The sequence below is a fragment of the Populus euphratica genome, unplaced genomic scaffold (assembly GCF_000495115.2).
Source record: "Populus euphratica unplaced genomic scaffold, PopEup_1.0 scaffold101.1, whole genome shotgun sequence".
Lineage (NCBI taxonomy): Eukaryota > Viridiplantae > Streptophyta > Magnoliopsida > Malpighiales > Salicaceae > Populus > Populus euphratica.
In genome coordinates this window covers 901,359-917,103 of record NW_011499894.1, presented here as the reverse complement: position 1 = coordinate 917,103, position 15,745 = coordinate 901,359, and the positions used below count along the sequence as shown (strand labels likewise).

Sequence of the window (15,745 nt, the reverse complement as noted above, 5' to 3'; positions counted from 1 at the left end):
AGAAATCCAAAACCAAATATCAAACTGAAAAAAAAAGTGAATATAAAGGCTAAAATTGATCAAATAAGGGATCAAATTGAAGAAAATAAAAGTTTGATGATCAATTGAGAGTTAAAATGTATAAATTTAGAACTAAGAATCAAAATGAGAAAGGTGGTCAACTTAGGAGCTATCAATTAAGTTTGACATGAGTGAAATTAGATGAAATTAAAAGTTTAAAGGTAAATATGGATGCAATTAAAAAAAATTGAAAAAGTAGAGACTTAATTAAAATTTATCAATCTCAAATTAAAAACTTTAAACGATGCGTCATTTAAATTTAATAAAGAGAATGTGAGTGGCACGTTGTTCGATAGAATGGCTTGTTTTGATAATTTTGGCTAATGAAATTGACAATTTCAAACGAATGAATGTGAAGCTATAGACTTTCAAATTACATAAGGTTAGATCCAAATAAAAAGTGTGAATCTCCTTTATCAACTTTTGGTGTTTTTAAGTGATGATGACATTAGAATTACTCTAATGAAATCTTGAAAGTAGATCACTCAGTCAACCATCATTAAAACACAATTATGCAAGAACTGGCCATCCTTTCATGTGTTCATACACAAAGGTTTCCAAATGGATTCTTATCAAGGGTTTACAATATTTACCTCAAGATCAAAAGGTTAGAAATTGATTCAAGATTTTCAAAAACCCTAGCAAAACACTATAAATATCCTTTTTAAAAGAGAGCTAAAAATAAAAATAAAAAAATATTCATTAAAACTCTAAGCGTAAAGGTATAAGAGTTTCACATAAGAGATTTCTTTAACTTTGAAAGGATAATAAATCAATGATAAGCAAAACTTTCTAAAAAAAAGCAAAAGAAACAGTGATTATTTTAGTTATATTTTTTAATTCAAAAATAGATCTTGTGATCTATTTGAAATATTCTTAAATTTTATATTTAGAAATGCGCATTGAATGATATTATATTTACCTTTTTAATGTTATTTTTATTTATTTAGTGCATTTACCCCCCTCTCTCTCTATATATGTGGTGTTATTTTAGTTGTTGTTTAATTTAAAAAAGGATGATTTTCATGTTTTGTTAGGTTTATTAATAATCAAAATAAGTTTAAAAAATTAATTTTAAATTTATATTGCATGAATATGTAGTCAAAGCTCGTAGTTTTTTTTTTTTTTATTTCTTGCTTGATTTTAATATTTTAATATTATTTGTTAATTTTTTTTATTTATTTAAGGGTGTCAGTGAATGGTGGTGTGACTTATTAGAGTGAATATAGCATGTTTTATTGAGTAATGAACAAACGAATATGCTTATGAGCCTAACAAAGTTGACTTAGCAGATTTAACGAGCCGAGCTTAATTGTACTCAGACTCGATTGTTTATAGAGTAAGCTTTAAAAATGTATTCAAATTAATTTATTAATCTCAACCAACGAATTTAAACCAAGCCCTTAGTAAGCAGAGCTCCAATCTAATGATAGTATAATTTAAAATTATTGTATTATTTACATTTTAGAAGAACGACTCCGCTCATTTGCGTTCCTAATTAAAAATCTCTAATGAAAAAATAGTCAAGGCGTCTTTGTTTTCAGCGAATGACTCATGGGATGTTCCCAGGAAAAACAAGTCTATGAGTTCTTGATAATTTGTGCTTAAAGACCGGCCATTTTATAGCCAAAATTTTCTTTACCGCAAATGTATTACAAGGAGACATCACACTGGGCCTGCCAGCTACCTTGTCAATCCTTACAACATGCGAAACCAGTCCTTGCAAAACTAACATTAACCAATTTCTTCCTTAAAATAACCTCAATGCTCCTTATAAATAGCCATTCACCACCATTTGATACCATTCAGTCTTGCATAAAGTTTTTTTAATAAAAAAACATCAAGCAATAAAGAATCAGAACCCTTTCTTCATCACCAAGGCAGGTCGCGGCAGCTAATATCACTCTTTTGCGTCATGGGATTGAAGAAGATCTCCTGTGCTGTCCTTGTCGTTGCTGCCTCCATGAGTGCAGCCTTGGCAGCTGATGAAGTCTCAGCACCGGCTCCCTCCCCTACCGGCAGGGCATCCGCAACCTTGCCTGTTGTTGGATCCTTGATTGGGGCTTCCCTTGTGTCGTTCTTTGCCTATTATTTCCAGTAAGCTCATTCAAACTGGAGAAAAATGGACATACATCAAGGAAAGAATGTGAACAAACAAGGGTGTCTTAAAAGGAGGGGATGGGGAAAATGATTGATCTATGTCACAATGGTGGTTAAACATTATTCTGTTTGTTTGTATAATTTGATCAATTCGTTACAGATCTTTTTTTTCTTTTCTTTTTTTGGTTCCATTTTTATGTCATTATGATTGATACGTTGCAATAAAGGATTTTCTTTCAATTTGCAGAAATAATATCCATTCATTAATTGGCAAAAGGAACAAAACATGCGTGGACTATGAAGAACTCATGAAGTATTCATTTTTGAGGAAAACGTTTTGTTCAAAGGCTCATTGAATTATCTTTCATATCAAAATTCGAAGGTCCGTCAACATAATTGGACGTGCACATCACTCATCTATTTGACTGCTTAAAAAACAATGTGTTCTTCAGCAAATACTAGACACAAGACACAAAGGCAACTTGCGTTCGAGCATCTGCATAATTGAAGGATTAGCCTTTTGATGCCTTCTGACCCACTTCACAACATGGTTCTACAAAATTGTAAAGACGATGTTTTTTTACCCCTCGTAAGAGTAGTTTATTTCCATTAAAGGCAGCCATAAATGATCAATCAGCAATTATGCTCTTCATTACCACTCTGGAAAAACACATTATATGTCAAGCACAATTAAGTAGATACCTTTTCCCTCAGCAATGAATAAATTAGTTGGAATCACCTCAAGTATCAGGTCCCTCCATTAATTTTTTTTCTAGACATCAGGCTTTTTGTCAACCAGATAGCTGTTTCTCTGGATGAGACCATTTCTTCTCCGAATGGCTTTAGCACACCAGCAAGCTCGTCAATTTTGTCTTGTTTGAGTAGCCGTGCACAAAGCTCTAGCAAAGATTCTAAAGCATCAGCTCTTTGTTGACTTGTATTCTCCCACTCTCTCTTGGTTTCCTCTCCAGTTAGTGCAGCAAGTGTCCTCAACAATTGTGCATTGCTCATCGCATGAATATCATCTTTCTCTGTCTCCATGGAGCAACTGTCGTTTTCTGGTTTTGCTCGTATTTTATTTTTAAATGGAAGCGCATCATTACTTTCAGATGACAAGTAGTCTATATGAGCACTTTCTGTGTATACATCGGGACTTTCTGGTTTCTGTGAACAGCATTCTGCCTCTGCAGAAGGTTCATTTACAGCTGATGGTGGGCTTTTATCATCAGAGGAAGCATCATGATTAGCACAACTTAGGCTACGAATTTCCGGTTTCCTAGTTTCATCTATTGTATCACCCTGCCCCTCTGTTTGAACTTCTTCAGGAATTTGTCCGCCGCAAAATGGTGCTTGATCCTTTGTGGTCACTATTTTGGCATCAACCTCTTGCAAATTTTGAAAATGCACGGCATTGGGTTCTTTATGCTGAGAATTTGGAATGCTCTCAGAGGTAGACTCAATTTCGGTGCCATCCTTTTGGGGTGGACTGCTATAATCTGCTTGCTTCTCTCCATTGCAAACACTTGTTTCAGAATCAGTGGAGCTGTCTTTTGGACCATCAGATACTTCCACTGAACAGCTAGCAAGATCAACTGTCTTATTTCCAAGGCTATCATCTGTGCTAGACATTGATGTTGACTTGTCATTCTGATGTGAATTGCTTCGATGTGCTTCCATGTTTATCTCAAATGGATGTTCATTTTCTTGCCTCTTTGATGCACCAACTTCCTTGTCTCTGTTGTCTTTGCCAACACTAAGTTGAGCAGGCAATGATTTTCTTCTTGTTTTGTCTTTGGAGTTGTTTATGGAATGTAATGGAAGGAAAACTGAAGATGCATTGCAACAACGGAGGAGTTGTGGTTGCAAATGTGGATGCCTCAATAATTCTGCTGCCTGTTATGTTAAATGTACAGGTATAAGAATGGATAGTGGTGGTAAAAATAATAGAATGCAAACTTAGATCAAACTCACTGTTGGTCTGTGTTCTGGGTTCTTCCTCAGCATGCTCTTCATAATTTGTTTCCTGTAGCATGGAACTCGTATCATATATTTGGACCAAGAGAACTCATCTCATACATTCAGACCACTAAACTCATGGATTTACGCAAGGAAAAAAAATAATACTGCATGCCTATTGTTATATGTGTTTATAGTAGATAAATGCAATAATGATAAATTTGGGAAAGATGGCCCTTACAGAGAGGACGAATACACAATTGGAAGAGGCGAGATGGTGGATCTGTTTATTTTGTTGATGAGTCCAGCCATATCCTGTTCAAGTAAATATTTATTTATCTTACTTTGAAGTTCATATGAAATAAAATGTAGGAGCTTTACTGGTAACCAAATTATAGTGATACTGCATTCTCGCACACATGCACACACATACAATAGCTAAGGCTTGTACTTACAGGAGCTCTAAATGCTGGTTGATGTGCTGCAATTTCAAACATACAGCATCCTGGAACAGCAGAAAGATGTTATTGCCAGTGAAGCAGTAAATTTGATGAATTCAAAACCATGCTGTCAGATTTCTTACCAAGGGACCATATGTCAGATTTGTAGCCATAAGGTATATCTGCTAGGAGCTCAGGACACATGTAATTAGGAGTGCCAACTACCTATGCGACATGTGAAGGCATAGAAAACAGAAAGATTAAAAGAACCATTTTAAGATAAGCAGTTCAAACATCAGCTCTTAGGATTTTGAATCTGAACATACTGAGACACTAAATGGGACTGCACTTCTGAACTGCAGGTGTTAAATACATTAAGATTTTGAGAGGAAAAGTTGTAACAGTTCAAAATCAAGGGCATAATTTCAATTAACACGTTAAACAAAGTAAACCAGTAATATACTGGAATGCATTCAAGTCCATACCGAAGAAGCAAGGTCCTCTGTGTTGAGCAGCTTTGCAAGTCCAAAGTCACCTGTTCAGGCCACACAAAATACACTAAGAAGAAATGAAGATATAAAATCCAAACCCAATGAAAAAGAAAATCCTTCTGGCTAGCATTTCTTTTGGCTCACATACCTAGGCGAATATCATTATCCTTTGTAAGGAATATGTTGGAACACTGGAATGAAGTCATCAGTGAGTTTATGTCAGCAACAGAAATATTTGTAAGCTTTCCTTCATTTCTTGAGTGAGGTTAAGCATACCTTTAGATCTCTGTGAAGGACACGGTTAGAATGCAAGTAGTCCACAGCTAGCAACAACTGAGCCAGCCATTTGCAAAGTTTCTGGGAAACAAAACAGGAGAATGATGTTCATAAGGTGTAGGTGATAACTGATAAACTTGAAGCATGTGAAAACCTAAATGATTACCTCCTCTGGAAAAAATATTCCTCTCGCTTTCTTTATAATCCCAGCCCTGGTTGGAGGAAAAGAAAAGGAAAGATCTTTTCATTTAGCCCCTCATGAAGTATTCTGACAACGTATTTAATTTTTAGCCTTACTCTTATATTATCTTCTGATGTGAATGTTTTACTGATTAACTTTCTAGATCAAGATCTCATATCTTAGAAGTGTCAGGTCAGAAATATATTTACATTACATCTCTTATCCTATCTACAATAGTGATACATGCTTTCACATAAACTTACATGTCTCCTCCTTCACAGTAGCCTGTTACTATGCATACACAGTTTCCCTGCATACCATATAGAAACATAAACATTTTTATGTAGGTGGAAAACCATTTCAGAGTCGATGTTAATCTCAAAGGTAATAATTTCCATGAAATTGTACAGAAGAACATTAAGAAATGATGTGGTTACCTTGTCGACCCAAGAATCCTTGTACTCCACAATGTAAGGGTTGTTTAGTTTCGCAATCAAATTCATCTGCAGAACATATGAACCAAGATTTTGGTCTTTTATGCATTGATAAAAATATGAAAAGCTGTGATTATATAATCATCATCATCATTGAACTATTGAAAAATTCCTAGGTGAAAACATATTTTACAATTTGATTAGTATTTCCAAAACAGCAACTAGTGCAAAGGAAAGGGGGCAACATTAAAAATTTGTTCACGGGGTTATAAAAAAAATACATGTACTTCTAACAACCTGTCATGATTAAGTTGATTAAAGTAGATATGATGACAAATGAGATCAGAACAATATAAATATCCTAGTTAGTTTTCTAGGCTCCTAACGAGTAAAATTAATCAGATGACTAATTGGCAACAAATTTCTTAAGCAATAACATGAAAATATCTAAAAGTTTATTCCTTATCAACATTGAAGAAAAAAGTTCCAATTTCCCATAAGAAAAAAAAAGGAAAAGATTAGTATAAAAAAGTGAAGGTCACCTCCTGATGAGCTGTGCGCTTAAACTTCTCTGTCTGCTTGGCCAACCGAATCTTCTTCAACACATACCTACCAAAAAGAAAAAAAAGAACCTCAAAAATCAGCTATTTAGACCAAAACAGTGACTGCTAGAAGACAAAGGATCGTGCGGGCACAACCATTACCTAACCCTGTGAAGCCAAACTCACAATTTCGATCAACAAATTTGCGTTTATAATTGAAATCAAATTAACATAATCAATTTTTTAAAAAAAACAGGTCATATCCTTCGATCATTCAATACCATGAACCAATCTTTTGGATACTAGTACACCAATGGAAATTCGATTGAATTAATCAAGTGGGTTGCTCTAGTTATATGCACAAGATCCATAGAAATAAAGAGAAGAAACAAAATTTACAAGCAAAATTAACTTCTAACTTTTTTTTCTCGGTTTTATGAAGAACAAGGAAAGCAGAACCAAAAGCTCCTCTTCCAATCTGCTCTATAACTTCATAATCTTCCATCTTTGACTTCACTTCACCGGTATCTGCCTCCATTAGAACCTACAACAAAAGGCCACACAGCATAAATGAGTCGTTGCTGATTTGGAAGCAAATTTTACAAATTCTAACACAAAAGGAAATCTTGGGGTCTCATGGCTAAGTTCTATGTTAAGACTTTTACCTCGCAGGAGAAGAAAAACGATGCAAACTTCGAAGAAGAAAAGGCCAATACTAGCAGCTAGTGGTAGTACAGACAGTATTAATTAGTCTCTAGATGAGTGAAATCGATGCTAGAAAGATGGGAATATAGACACTATTGAAGCAACCATGGACAGTGAGTTTCATGGGCCTTGTAGGTAAAAGAGACAATAGAGTTGAGTAAAGCTACATTCCACAATTATGACAGCAATAAATAGTGGAAAGAAAGAAGGACAGGTCAATTAAATTAAAGACTTGATGACTTACCAAAAGCAGAGGAAGAAGGGGTTGGAGAGGTGGGGGTGAAGGGACACGGAGTCACAGACACACTCAAGTAATGTGGAGCACATCCATGTAATAGAGAAATATATATATATATATATATATATATATATATATAGTTGTACTTATATGGTAGTTGTTTATCTATCTACCAAATATAAAAATGGAAGAGAGAAATAGAATAATAAAAAGGGCATCATCAATGACAGGTATGGCATATCAAAGAAAAAGGAAAAGGCTTTGCTTTCATTTACAGATTCATGGAAGATCACTTATGCCGCAGAGGAATGTTTCCTGGCATTCAGTTGTGAAGTCACCGTCCTTACAACTGGATTTGGGACAAAAGATATCTTATTTTATAATATGAAGCTGGTTTTGGTTTTGAAAATCAGCATGGTTATTGTTTTTCAAGAATTTTTTATTTAGAAATATATTAAAATATTTTTTTATTTTTTTAAATTTATTTTTAACATCAAAACAATTTAAAAATATCTAAAAATAATTTAAAACAAAAAAAAAATCGCATTCCTTTGAAAACCATTTTAAAAGGAAAAAATGTTGAAGCACCTACCAGAAAGTTACATGATATTTGCGCTGTTATTGATGTAGGTTTTTGTCTTCAAGGGTACATGATGAATGTCTTAAAATTTTGTAGTTTGAAACCAGTGAAATAATTTATCATATGCATCTAGGGGTATAATCATGGGATTTGGAAATGCTTTTGCTGGGCCCTATGTGAAAACCAATAAGTGAGTAGGCTCAGATATATTTAATGAGGGCCAAGTTTGTGGCTTGGTCTTCCGTGATTGAGTAGCTGGGTCGGTGGACCAGAGGATGTAATACGTGTGAAGTTGCTTTTAATTTAGGAAAATAATGGCCCCAAAACTTAATGTCCGATAGGAAAATGACATAGGCTTGGGTGTCGAACGATGAGGTTATGATGTCACGATAGCGTGAATGGTGATCTTGTTGCTAAATATGAAAAGGGAAGGAAAAAAATTGTCACTCGTGCAAAGAATCAGCTAAGATATGGCTTCCGTCTGCAACAAACGAGATCGAAATCAGCATATGTTCATGATGAAATTGGACCCTGCATCTTGAGCAGCGGCAAAGGGTACCAAATGCTTGCTTTGCTCGCTAGTTATCGCCCGAGCACATGCCCACCACGCAAATTCAAAGTTGTTAGCCGGGTTAGGATTGGCCTGGTTTGAAGATTGATTTAGAAAAAAAATTGAGTTATTGAGTCATCTAGTCAATTAAGAGGTTATTGTGTTAATATGAATCAGTTATTTTTATTAAAAATAATAACATTTTGTTTTAAAAAAAAAAATTATTAGAGCTAACCTAAACATGTTTAAATAGAATTCAACCAAATCTACTGAGTAATGAGTTAATTTAGTTATGGATCAACGTCAATCAAATTTTACAAATCAATGTGTTTTTTAATTCAACCTGAAACAGTTTTTAATTCAACCTAAAATTTGATGAGTTAGGCTTTAAATCACCGATTTTCTAGAAGGTTTTTAACAACTACGCGCAAATCAAGTAAAATTCCTGGAGAGGACATAAAAGTCTAGTTAGATAAAGCCCTTCCTTCTCCTTTCCTTTTTCAAGCTTGACACTTTTCCTAGCAGTAGGCCCACGCAAGGTTCAAGTTTGTCTCATTATGCATCAACGGTTTACAATAATCCGCCCGTGGCACGAAAGAAGCTATTGCCGAATACTCATCGATTGTGTGGCATGAAATCCAGATAAATTACTTTGTATACAATATTGCCTTGAAAGCTGCAACCACTATTCTTTTTAGGGCCATCTTCAGCGCCGTTCAAAAATCCTAAGGGGCCGGAAGCACATCTTAAGGGCTCCAAGAGCCATCGCTCAAGGACCGAGACCGGAGGTGACTTTGGATTTCTTCAAAAACACTCGAGAGCGAGGCCGAGGCCGAGGAACCTGAAGAGTTAAAAGGGCATTGGACTGGATCTAGATACTGCAGTTAAAAACTTGAAGGAACAGTGCGTCCAGAATGGTATAAAGAAGAGACCTCAAATGCACACGCCTAGCTGTCCCTTTCAGTGAAATAACTAGAAACAAGACATTTGAACCTGGAGCTCACAGTATGCAGAATTTGTACAAAAACAAGTTCTAGATTTAAACAATATTCCAGTTAAGTTACTTTTGCTTCGACTTCTTGGAGCCCTTACGGCGGCTTTCTATTTTCTCCTGTATTGCTTCAAATTCTTCTTCAGTGGGTTCTGATGTTGAATTGCTCCCACCATATTTGGACTCCAGAGACGAGAGAAAGGAATTCACCTGGTTCTTCCTCTTACTTTGGCGCTCAGATATGATTGCAAATAGGTCTGCTTCTGGCTCCTTTTTGGACCTGCAAAAGATAAAAACATAATAGCATCATAAATAAGAACTTAATAAAATATGAAGAAAAAAAACCCTATCCTAGAATACTCACTTCACCCTCCTTTTTAAGGGGTTCGTAGGCGGTTTTGTTTCAGACACTCGTTTAGCCCATTTCTGGTAAGCTTTGGTTCTCTTCACTTCTCCTATAACAGAAAGCAAATAAAAAGCAAACGGCGTCACAAAAGCTAACCAGCCATGTTGTCTCAGGCTCTCAGATTCTCATTCTTCATGTAAAGGTATGGTAAAGAGTTCAAAAAGTTTTAACCTACTGAAATGTCCACATGGAACATTTGCTGACAACATCACTTAGAGAGTTTAGAGCCACCTTTACCTGTAGATATTGCCTCATCCACAATGTCCATGAATCGGTGTGAATCAAGCTTAGGATCAGAGCAAAGCATTGAACAGAAAAGCCTGAAAATGTTCCATGTCAAACTATAAAGTCTGGAAAAAGGAAGTTCAATTCAAACTAGGAAACCTGGGAGAAAAGCCTGGAACTAATTACCTGCTCATGTTACCCTTGCACTCCTTATAGAGTTCAATCAAATCCTTTTTTTCAGAATCAGATCCCCTGTAGTTTGCTTCAAACTCTTCGATATCAGCTTCAGTGACCTGAATTTGAAGTCCAGTGTCAACTCAAGCTATTGGAAAGCCAAAATAATAGTATATGAAAACAGGAAACATGCAGGACCAGATATTATGACCTTTTTGTAAAAAGTTCTGAAAAAATCCTTCAAATTCTGAACAACGTCCCCTGCAAGATCCTGACCAACAAGAAAAGCAAGGTTCACAATGCCGGATGAAAAGATAACATCTCAATTCCCCAAGAACCTAAATCATTCATTTTTCTTTTCATAGTAATGGAATGAATTAATTTTTTTTTCCTTTTCAGAATAATAAGAAGAAGAAAATTGAAACCAGCACATCATTGCTCTCTGTGACTGCAAGTTTTTTGCAATGGATGGCAAACTGTCTTTGCCTTCCAAGTTAAATACTTGAAGGCATATACAGCAAATTTTAGTAGCCTAAGAACATCCTATAATCCTGGACTCGTTAATCCAAATAAAAATAGCTAAAACAGAAGCACTCACTGTATCATCGACACAGCCAGTTTGATCATAGACCGCCTTTTTTTCCTCATCACCAAGAATCGATATCACCTTTTGCAATTGTTGAAATTTCTCCTTAGCTTCCTATTATGAGACAAAATCACATGTCATAAACAAATAGCACTAAAACAAAGACGCCAGTAAGAAAAATAGGAATCCAAACAAATTACCTCGTCACCTGGATTTTTATCAGGATGGAGTTGCAACGCCAACTTATAGTATGCTTTCTTTATTTCCTGTTGAGATGCTGTCTTTGCAACACCAAGAACCTACAACAAGTGGGTTGCCATTTTGTTAGCTCACTTCATTACAAATTGAAAAGTAAACCGCATCACAAAGCAAAGCAAAGACAAGAGGGGGTCAGAACTCAGACAAGATAAGAAACAGAAATACAGAGAGCGCTTAACTCATGAACAATGCACCAAAGGCAGAAATAGAGCCAAAAGGCGAAAGCAAACAGAAGCACCAAAAATGCATAATTTTGCCATGGAGTCACCTGCTCACCACATGCTAGAACAAGAGGGATAGGTTCAATCTACCATCTGCACTGCACCTCGACAAATAAATACTCACTGCAACCTACTTAAACGACTCAAATATATTCTTAGCGCAATCGATTATTCTACTCAAAACATATAAACTTCAAATAAATAAACGATATTTATAAAAGTATACCAACATCGAAAGCGAATTCTCTTTCGCTATTTTGTATGCTAATTGCAAGCCCTCACTTAATTTCCTAAAAGACGATAAAGAAATCATTTTAATGGAACAATTCAGTAAGATTAACAATGCTTTCTCATGTTCTTGAACCTATTCCCCAACTAGATTTACATACCGCAGTTTCACAAATTCAGCATTTGTCATAATGTCTTTTGCAAGTTATTCAATGGAAAAAGTTGCAGAAAAAACAAGAAACCCTAATTTCCCATTTACATCGTATAAAAACATTCAATAGAATCTGAGCTAAACTGCAATCAAAGCGCAAAAAAAAAAAAAAACTATTTTAAGAAATAACAAAAACCCAATAATCTCATTTCAAATTTAAGCCCGAAACATCATTAAAAGCATGTAAAACAAACAAGCAAAATAAGACAATGAAACAGAATATAAATGTTCAAATACCTCGTAGAGACTCTTCTCATTTGCAGAGGATTGGCTCGTATTCTCTTGATGTTCCTCTTCTACTTCGGATTCAATCTCTTCTTCTTCTTCGCGAGAAACCCTAGGTTTCTTTCCCTTCCTTCCCATTTTTAGCTTTCAGTTTTGCGTGCAGAGTGGGTTGAGAGAGAGTGAGAGCGAGAGAAGTGAGAGGTTTTGTTTCCTTTTATATTCCCGCCACTTTGCTCGATTTCCCGCCGGAATGTTCTGATCTGTTGGCTCCTCTCCTCTGTGATGGTTTGGTGTGCAGGTACATCTCAACCGCGAAATGTATGTGGGACCCATTATTTTAACGGTTTTGATGAGTTTCGATTGAGGGGACCTTGCGTGTGCGATCATTTGAAGGAGAGGCTGTGTTTGGTTACTGTTTAAAAGTTGAAAATTAAATGTTGGTGATGTCAAAAAATAGTTGGAATATAGAAGTTTTAAAAAAATATCTGATTGGTTTGTAGGAATTAAGTGTAATGATAGAGTATAATATAAGTAAAATTGAAAAATAATATATAACTATTTTCGTTGCCTGCAAACCTCTGGGATATGAATTCGAGGTGTAATAAACCTTTTTATAAACAAATAATTAACATTAACAAAAAAAAAAAAAAAAACCATGTTAAGAAGAAACTGTTGTGGGACTGTAGCATTATTAACGACACCTATTTTGGATCTCCCTCTGCAATATTAGAAGAGCTGTTATGGTTTGCTTTGCTTGGAAAATATGTTATGTTGGATTGAGATAAGATTTTGCATTCTTTGTGATATCATTGCGTAACAGATTATGCTCTCTTTTTTTTCTGACTATAAATTTAAAATTTTTTATTTTTTTTTAGTTTACAGGCATTTTTTAGATTGTACATTTATTTTGATCATTTTTATTTTTATTATGAATTGAAAGAGTATTTCAATTTCTCTTTAATTCTCACAAGTTATTATCTAAAATTACAAACAAAATTATTTTTTATGTCAAGAAGATGTGAATCAATTGACAACATGTTTTTTTTTATCCTCATTCTCACTAGCCAATAAAGGCAAATCAAAAAATTTTCTTTCTTTCTTCTCTCTTCACACAAGCAACATTGACTCTCTCTTTTCATCTTAGTCATTTCATTTTAATCAATTAATTTTGGAGTTGTCTTGTTTTTTATTAAGAGTTGGTTTTTTTTTCATACATCAACATCCTTTTGTTTGAAGTTATGAGATTTTTTAAAGATTGTTTTTTGAATTTTTTACAGGTTGATTGGTCTTTGCATCTTTTTTTATAGGAGTTGAAGACACGAGAGAGGGAAGCAAAGATGACTAAGTCGGGTTACAAAAATTACTAATTTTGATTTTTCATTTGGGTCTCTTTGAATTAATAAAAAATAGAATCTTTGAATTTATTAATATTGTATATATTATTTCTTGGGTTTTTGTTTTTTGGAGTGAAATAAATGTTAGTTAGGATCTATTTCTTGAAATTTACATACTGGTGTTTGTAATGATGGTGCTTTTTTAACTAGTTCATTATTTATTTAATGATTTTTTTATAACTATTCCTTTATAAATTGTAAGTTAAAGTCCGTAGAAAAAAGTCGACAAATAATATATATGCTATAAAGAAGCTTAAGAAATTAGAGATGTTTTGTTAAGGTCATAGAAGTGATTTTGTTAAGCTTTCCTAACAATTTTATTGGATTTCTTTTTTATTATATGTTTATTTTCAATTTGAATCTAAATGTTCAAGTTAAACATTTGAAAGTATAAATAATTCATAAATTATTTTAAATTAAAGTTCAATCGATAGATAAGTTAGGGTTTGAGCACATCTATGGCTATAGTTTAAATAGATTTTGAAATATGATTTTGAATCTTTTCAGGGAGGGATTTTTTTATTGTTCACAATATTAATTTCGTTTTAGTTTTCATAGATTATTTTTGAGATAATAATGAAAGCATCATGAATCGAAAATTTTAATGTGATTGTCAATTATAATAGTAGTTTAATTTTATTTGATTATAATTACTACTAATATATTTATTGGTTTTTTCTCTTTTTATATGTGATATGTCTTTTAGTTATTGTGCCCATAATTATTTTACAATGAACCATCTAAGATTAAATTATTGCATTGTCTGGTGGCTCTTAATCAACTATTTTTTAGAATTTTTTTATTTCATAAATCGATGGTATTCAGGTGAGTGTTTATATTGTTGAAATATTTGACTTAGTATGCTACCATCTCTATCTCTATATTATAAGAGTGCAAAGTGACACGACTAAAAGGTTGATGTCTTCTCCCAAGTGCAGGAGTGTCGAAGTAATAAATAACCCGGCAAGACCGGGGTCGAACCACAGGAAGGTTAATTGTACAAATTATAAACAACAATTATAAAACAACAATAACAACAACAACAACAATAATAATAATAGTAGTAGTAGTAGTAGTAGTAGTACTAATAATAATAATAATAATAATAATAATAATAATAAAGAAAGAGAAGAAGAAGAAGATGATGATGATGAGAACTTGGAGATCAAATATTAATGTAAGGATTAAGCAATAATAATAACAAATGTCAAGGTTAGAGGTTCCACTAATGGTATATCAAACAAGTATAGTATAAACTCTTATTATTGAATTGGAAACCACACACAAAGGAGGTTCCAATCAGATTATATATTGTTAACATGATTACATTAGTCATCTTATTCAATTAATGCTAATACTTGTAAATTTCGTCAAGCATTCATGATTATAACTTATGTTAACAACAAATCAAGTTCCTTTCATAGCTCAGGTGTCGGTTATACCATACATTATGGGCTATGAAAGTGCCAAGCATTTGTTGTACCAAGTGTTATACAACATAAATCAAGATTAGTCATTTAACAAGCAAAGTATTAAAGAGTGAACAAGATAACAAATATAAAACATGTTAGTATCAAACATTAAGGTCCATATTAAGTTTACACTATACTTATTCTTCCACCATTAGTGTAACCTTTTCACCTTGACATAATTAACTTAGCTAGACATAATGAAAGAAAGGAAAACAAATAAACAAAATAAGAACATAAAAGTTAACTAAGTAAAGGAAAGGAAATGAAAGGCATAAACTTAATATTAATGAAAGCAAAGCATAAACATTACAAAAAATACAAAGAGAGAAAGGAAGAGCATGATCTTGATCTGGAAACCAAGATGCCTAAATGCATGGCAAATGCCTCCTTTTATAGGCCAAAATTGGGAGCTATTGATTTGATGACTAATTGATAAGTGGGTGGCCAACTTTTGACTTGGTGACAATTCTTATCTTCTTTTGTCTGCCCAAAATGTCATTGATAACGTCACAATTAGAGCCAGTTGAAAACATGAAAGTTTTAGGCAATTGTCTCAGCTATCTTGTGTAACAAATTCAGCTCATTTGGACTTCTAGAACTCCAGATATGGCCAAAATACCGAACAGTGCTCGGGCTGGAAGACAGATTCGGGCTTCTTTGTTGTTGCTACAATTTGGACTTGAAAATGGACTTTTTAGATCTTGGGCTCCATATAAAAGTTGTAGGCCTATGTCTTACCTTTCCATCCATATAAATTGGACCTAAATCTGAGATATATAGCTCCAGATATGACTCAATTAC

At 34.0% G+C, this 15,745-nt stretch overlaps 3 protein-coding genes across 6 annotated transcripts; 1 reads left to right on the top strand and 2 right to left on the bottom strand.

The window, feature by feature from the left end:
* Nucleotides 1-1,666: 1,666 nt before the first annotated feature.
* Nucleotides 1,667-15,204, top strand: LOC105131820 (arabinogalactan peptide 23-like). Its single transcript, XM_011034989.1, has 3 exons — nucleotides 1,667-2,185; nucleotides 10,514-10,519; nucleotides 15,194-15,204. Exon 1 carries the CDS (start codon nucleotides 1,976-1,978, stop codon nucleotides 2,159-2,161), a length of 186 nt encoding a protein of 61 aa, XP_011033291.1. The 5' UTR covers nucleotides 1,667-1,975; the 3' UTR covers nucleotides 2,162-2,185; nucleotides 10,514-10,519; nucleotides 15,194-15,204.
* LOC105131818 (serine/threonine-protein kinase Nek6-like) lies at nucleotides 2,722-7,516 on the bottom strand. 4 transcript variants are annotated; one of them, XM_011034985.1, is made up of 15 exons: nucleotides 7,430-7,481; nucleotides 7,146-7,202; nucleotides 6,900-7,024; nucleotides 6,481-6,547; nucleotides 5,942-6,007; nucleotides 5,768-5,814; nucleotides 5,490-5,535; nucleotides 5,324-5,404; nucleotides 5,196-5,238; nucleotides 5,042-5,091; nucleotides 4,700-4,781; nucleotides 4,572-4,621; nucleotides 4,358-4,431; nucleotides 4,132-4,183; nucleotides 2,722-4,053 (listed from the first exon to the last, which is right to left on the bottom strand). In XM_011034985.1, exons 3-15 carry the CDS (start codon nucleotides 7,016-7,018, stop codon nucleotides 2,908-2,910), a joined length of 1,923 nt encoding a protein of 640 aa, XP_011033287.1. In that variant the 5' UTR covers nucleotides 7,019-7,024; nucleotides 7,146-7,202; nucleotides 7,430-7,481; the 3' UTR covers nucleotides 2,722-2,907. The 4 variants fall into 4 exon arrangements, with proteins under 4 accessions (XP_011033287.1, XP_011033288.1, XP_011033286.1 ...); XM_011034986.1 differs by lacking the exon at nucleotides 7,146-7,202 and having other exon boundaries at nucleotides 7,430-7,516; XM_011034984.1 differs by lacking the exon at nucleotides 7,430-7,481 and having other exon boundaries at nucleotides 7,146-7,414.
* On the bottom strand, nucleotides 9,433-12,487 carry LOC105131819 (chaperone protein dnaJ 6-like). Its single transcript, XM_011034988.1, has 8 exons — nucleotides 12,091-12,487; nucleotides 11,136-11,234; nucleotides 10,948-11,049; nucleotides 10,561-10,620; nucleotides 10,362-10,468; nucleotides 10,188-10,270; nucleotides 9,909-9,999; nucleotides 9,433-9,824 (listed from the first exon to the last, which is right to left on the bottom strand). The coding sequence occupies exons 1-8, from the start codon at nucleotides 12,214-12,216 to the stop codon at nucleotides 9,614-9,616; spliced, it is 879 nt and encodes a 292-aa protein (XP_011033290.1). The 5' UTR covers nucleotides 12,217-12,487; the 3' UTR covers nucleotides 9,433-9,613.
* Nucleotides 15,205-15,745: the final 541 nt, after the last annotated feature.

What these genes read in the sequence shown, in the direction of transcription:
- LOC105131820 (XM_011034989.1), top strand. Translation starts at nt 1,976, where the DNA reads ATGGGATTGAAGAAGATCTCCTGTGCTGTCCTTGTCGTTGCTGCCTCC.
- LOC105131818 (XM_011034986.1), bottom strand. Translation starts at nt 7,018, where the DNA reads ATGGAGGCAGATACCGGTGAAGTGAAGTCAAAGATGGAAGATTATGAA. An exon ending in TCCTTCACAGAGATCTAAAG is followed by an intron (nt 5,239 to 5,323) that starts GTATGCTTAACC and finishes ACTTCATTCCAG; the next exon opens with TGTTCCAACATATTCCTTAC. An exon ending in GGATAATGATATTCGCCTAG is followed by an intron (nt 5,092 to 5,195) that starts GTATGTGAGCCA and finishes TGGCCTGAACAG; the next exon opens with GTGACTTTGGACTTGCAAAG.
- LOC105131819 (XM_011034988.1), bottom strand. Translation starts at nt 12,216, where the DNA reads ATGGGAAGGAAGGGAAAGAAACCTAGGGTTTCTCGCGAAGAAGAAGAA. An exon ending in ATAAAAATCCAGGTGACGAG is followed by an intron (nt 11,050 to 11,135) that starts GTAATTTGTTTG and finishes GTCTCATAATAG; the next exon opens with GAAGCTAAGGAGAAATTTCA. An exon ending in CCCTTAAAAAGGAGGGTGAA is followed by an intron (nt 9,825 to 9,908) that starts GTGAGTATTCTA and finishes TATCTTTTGCAG; the next exon opens with GTCCAAAAAGGAGCCAGAAG.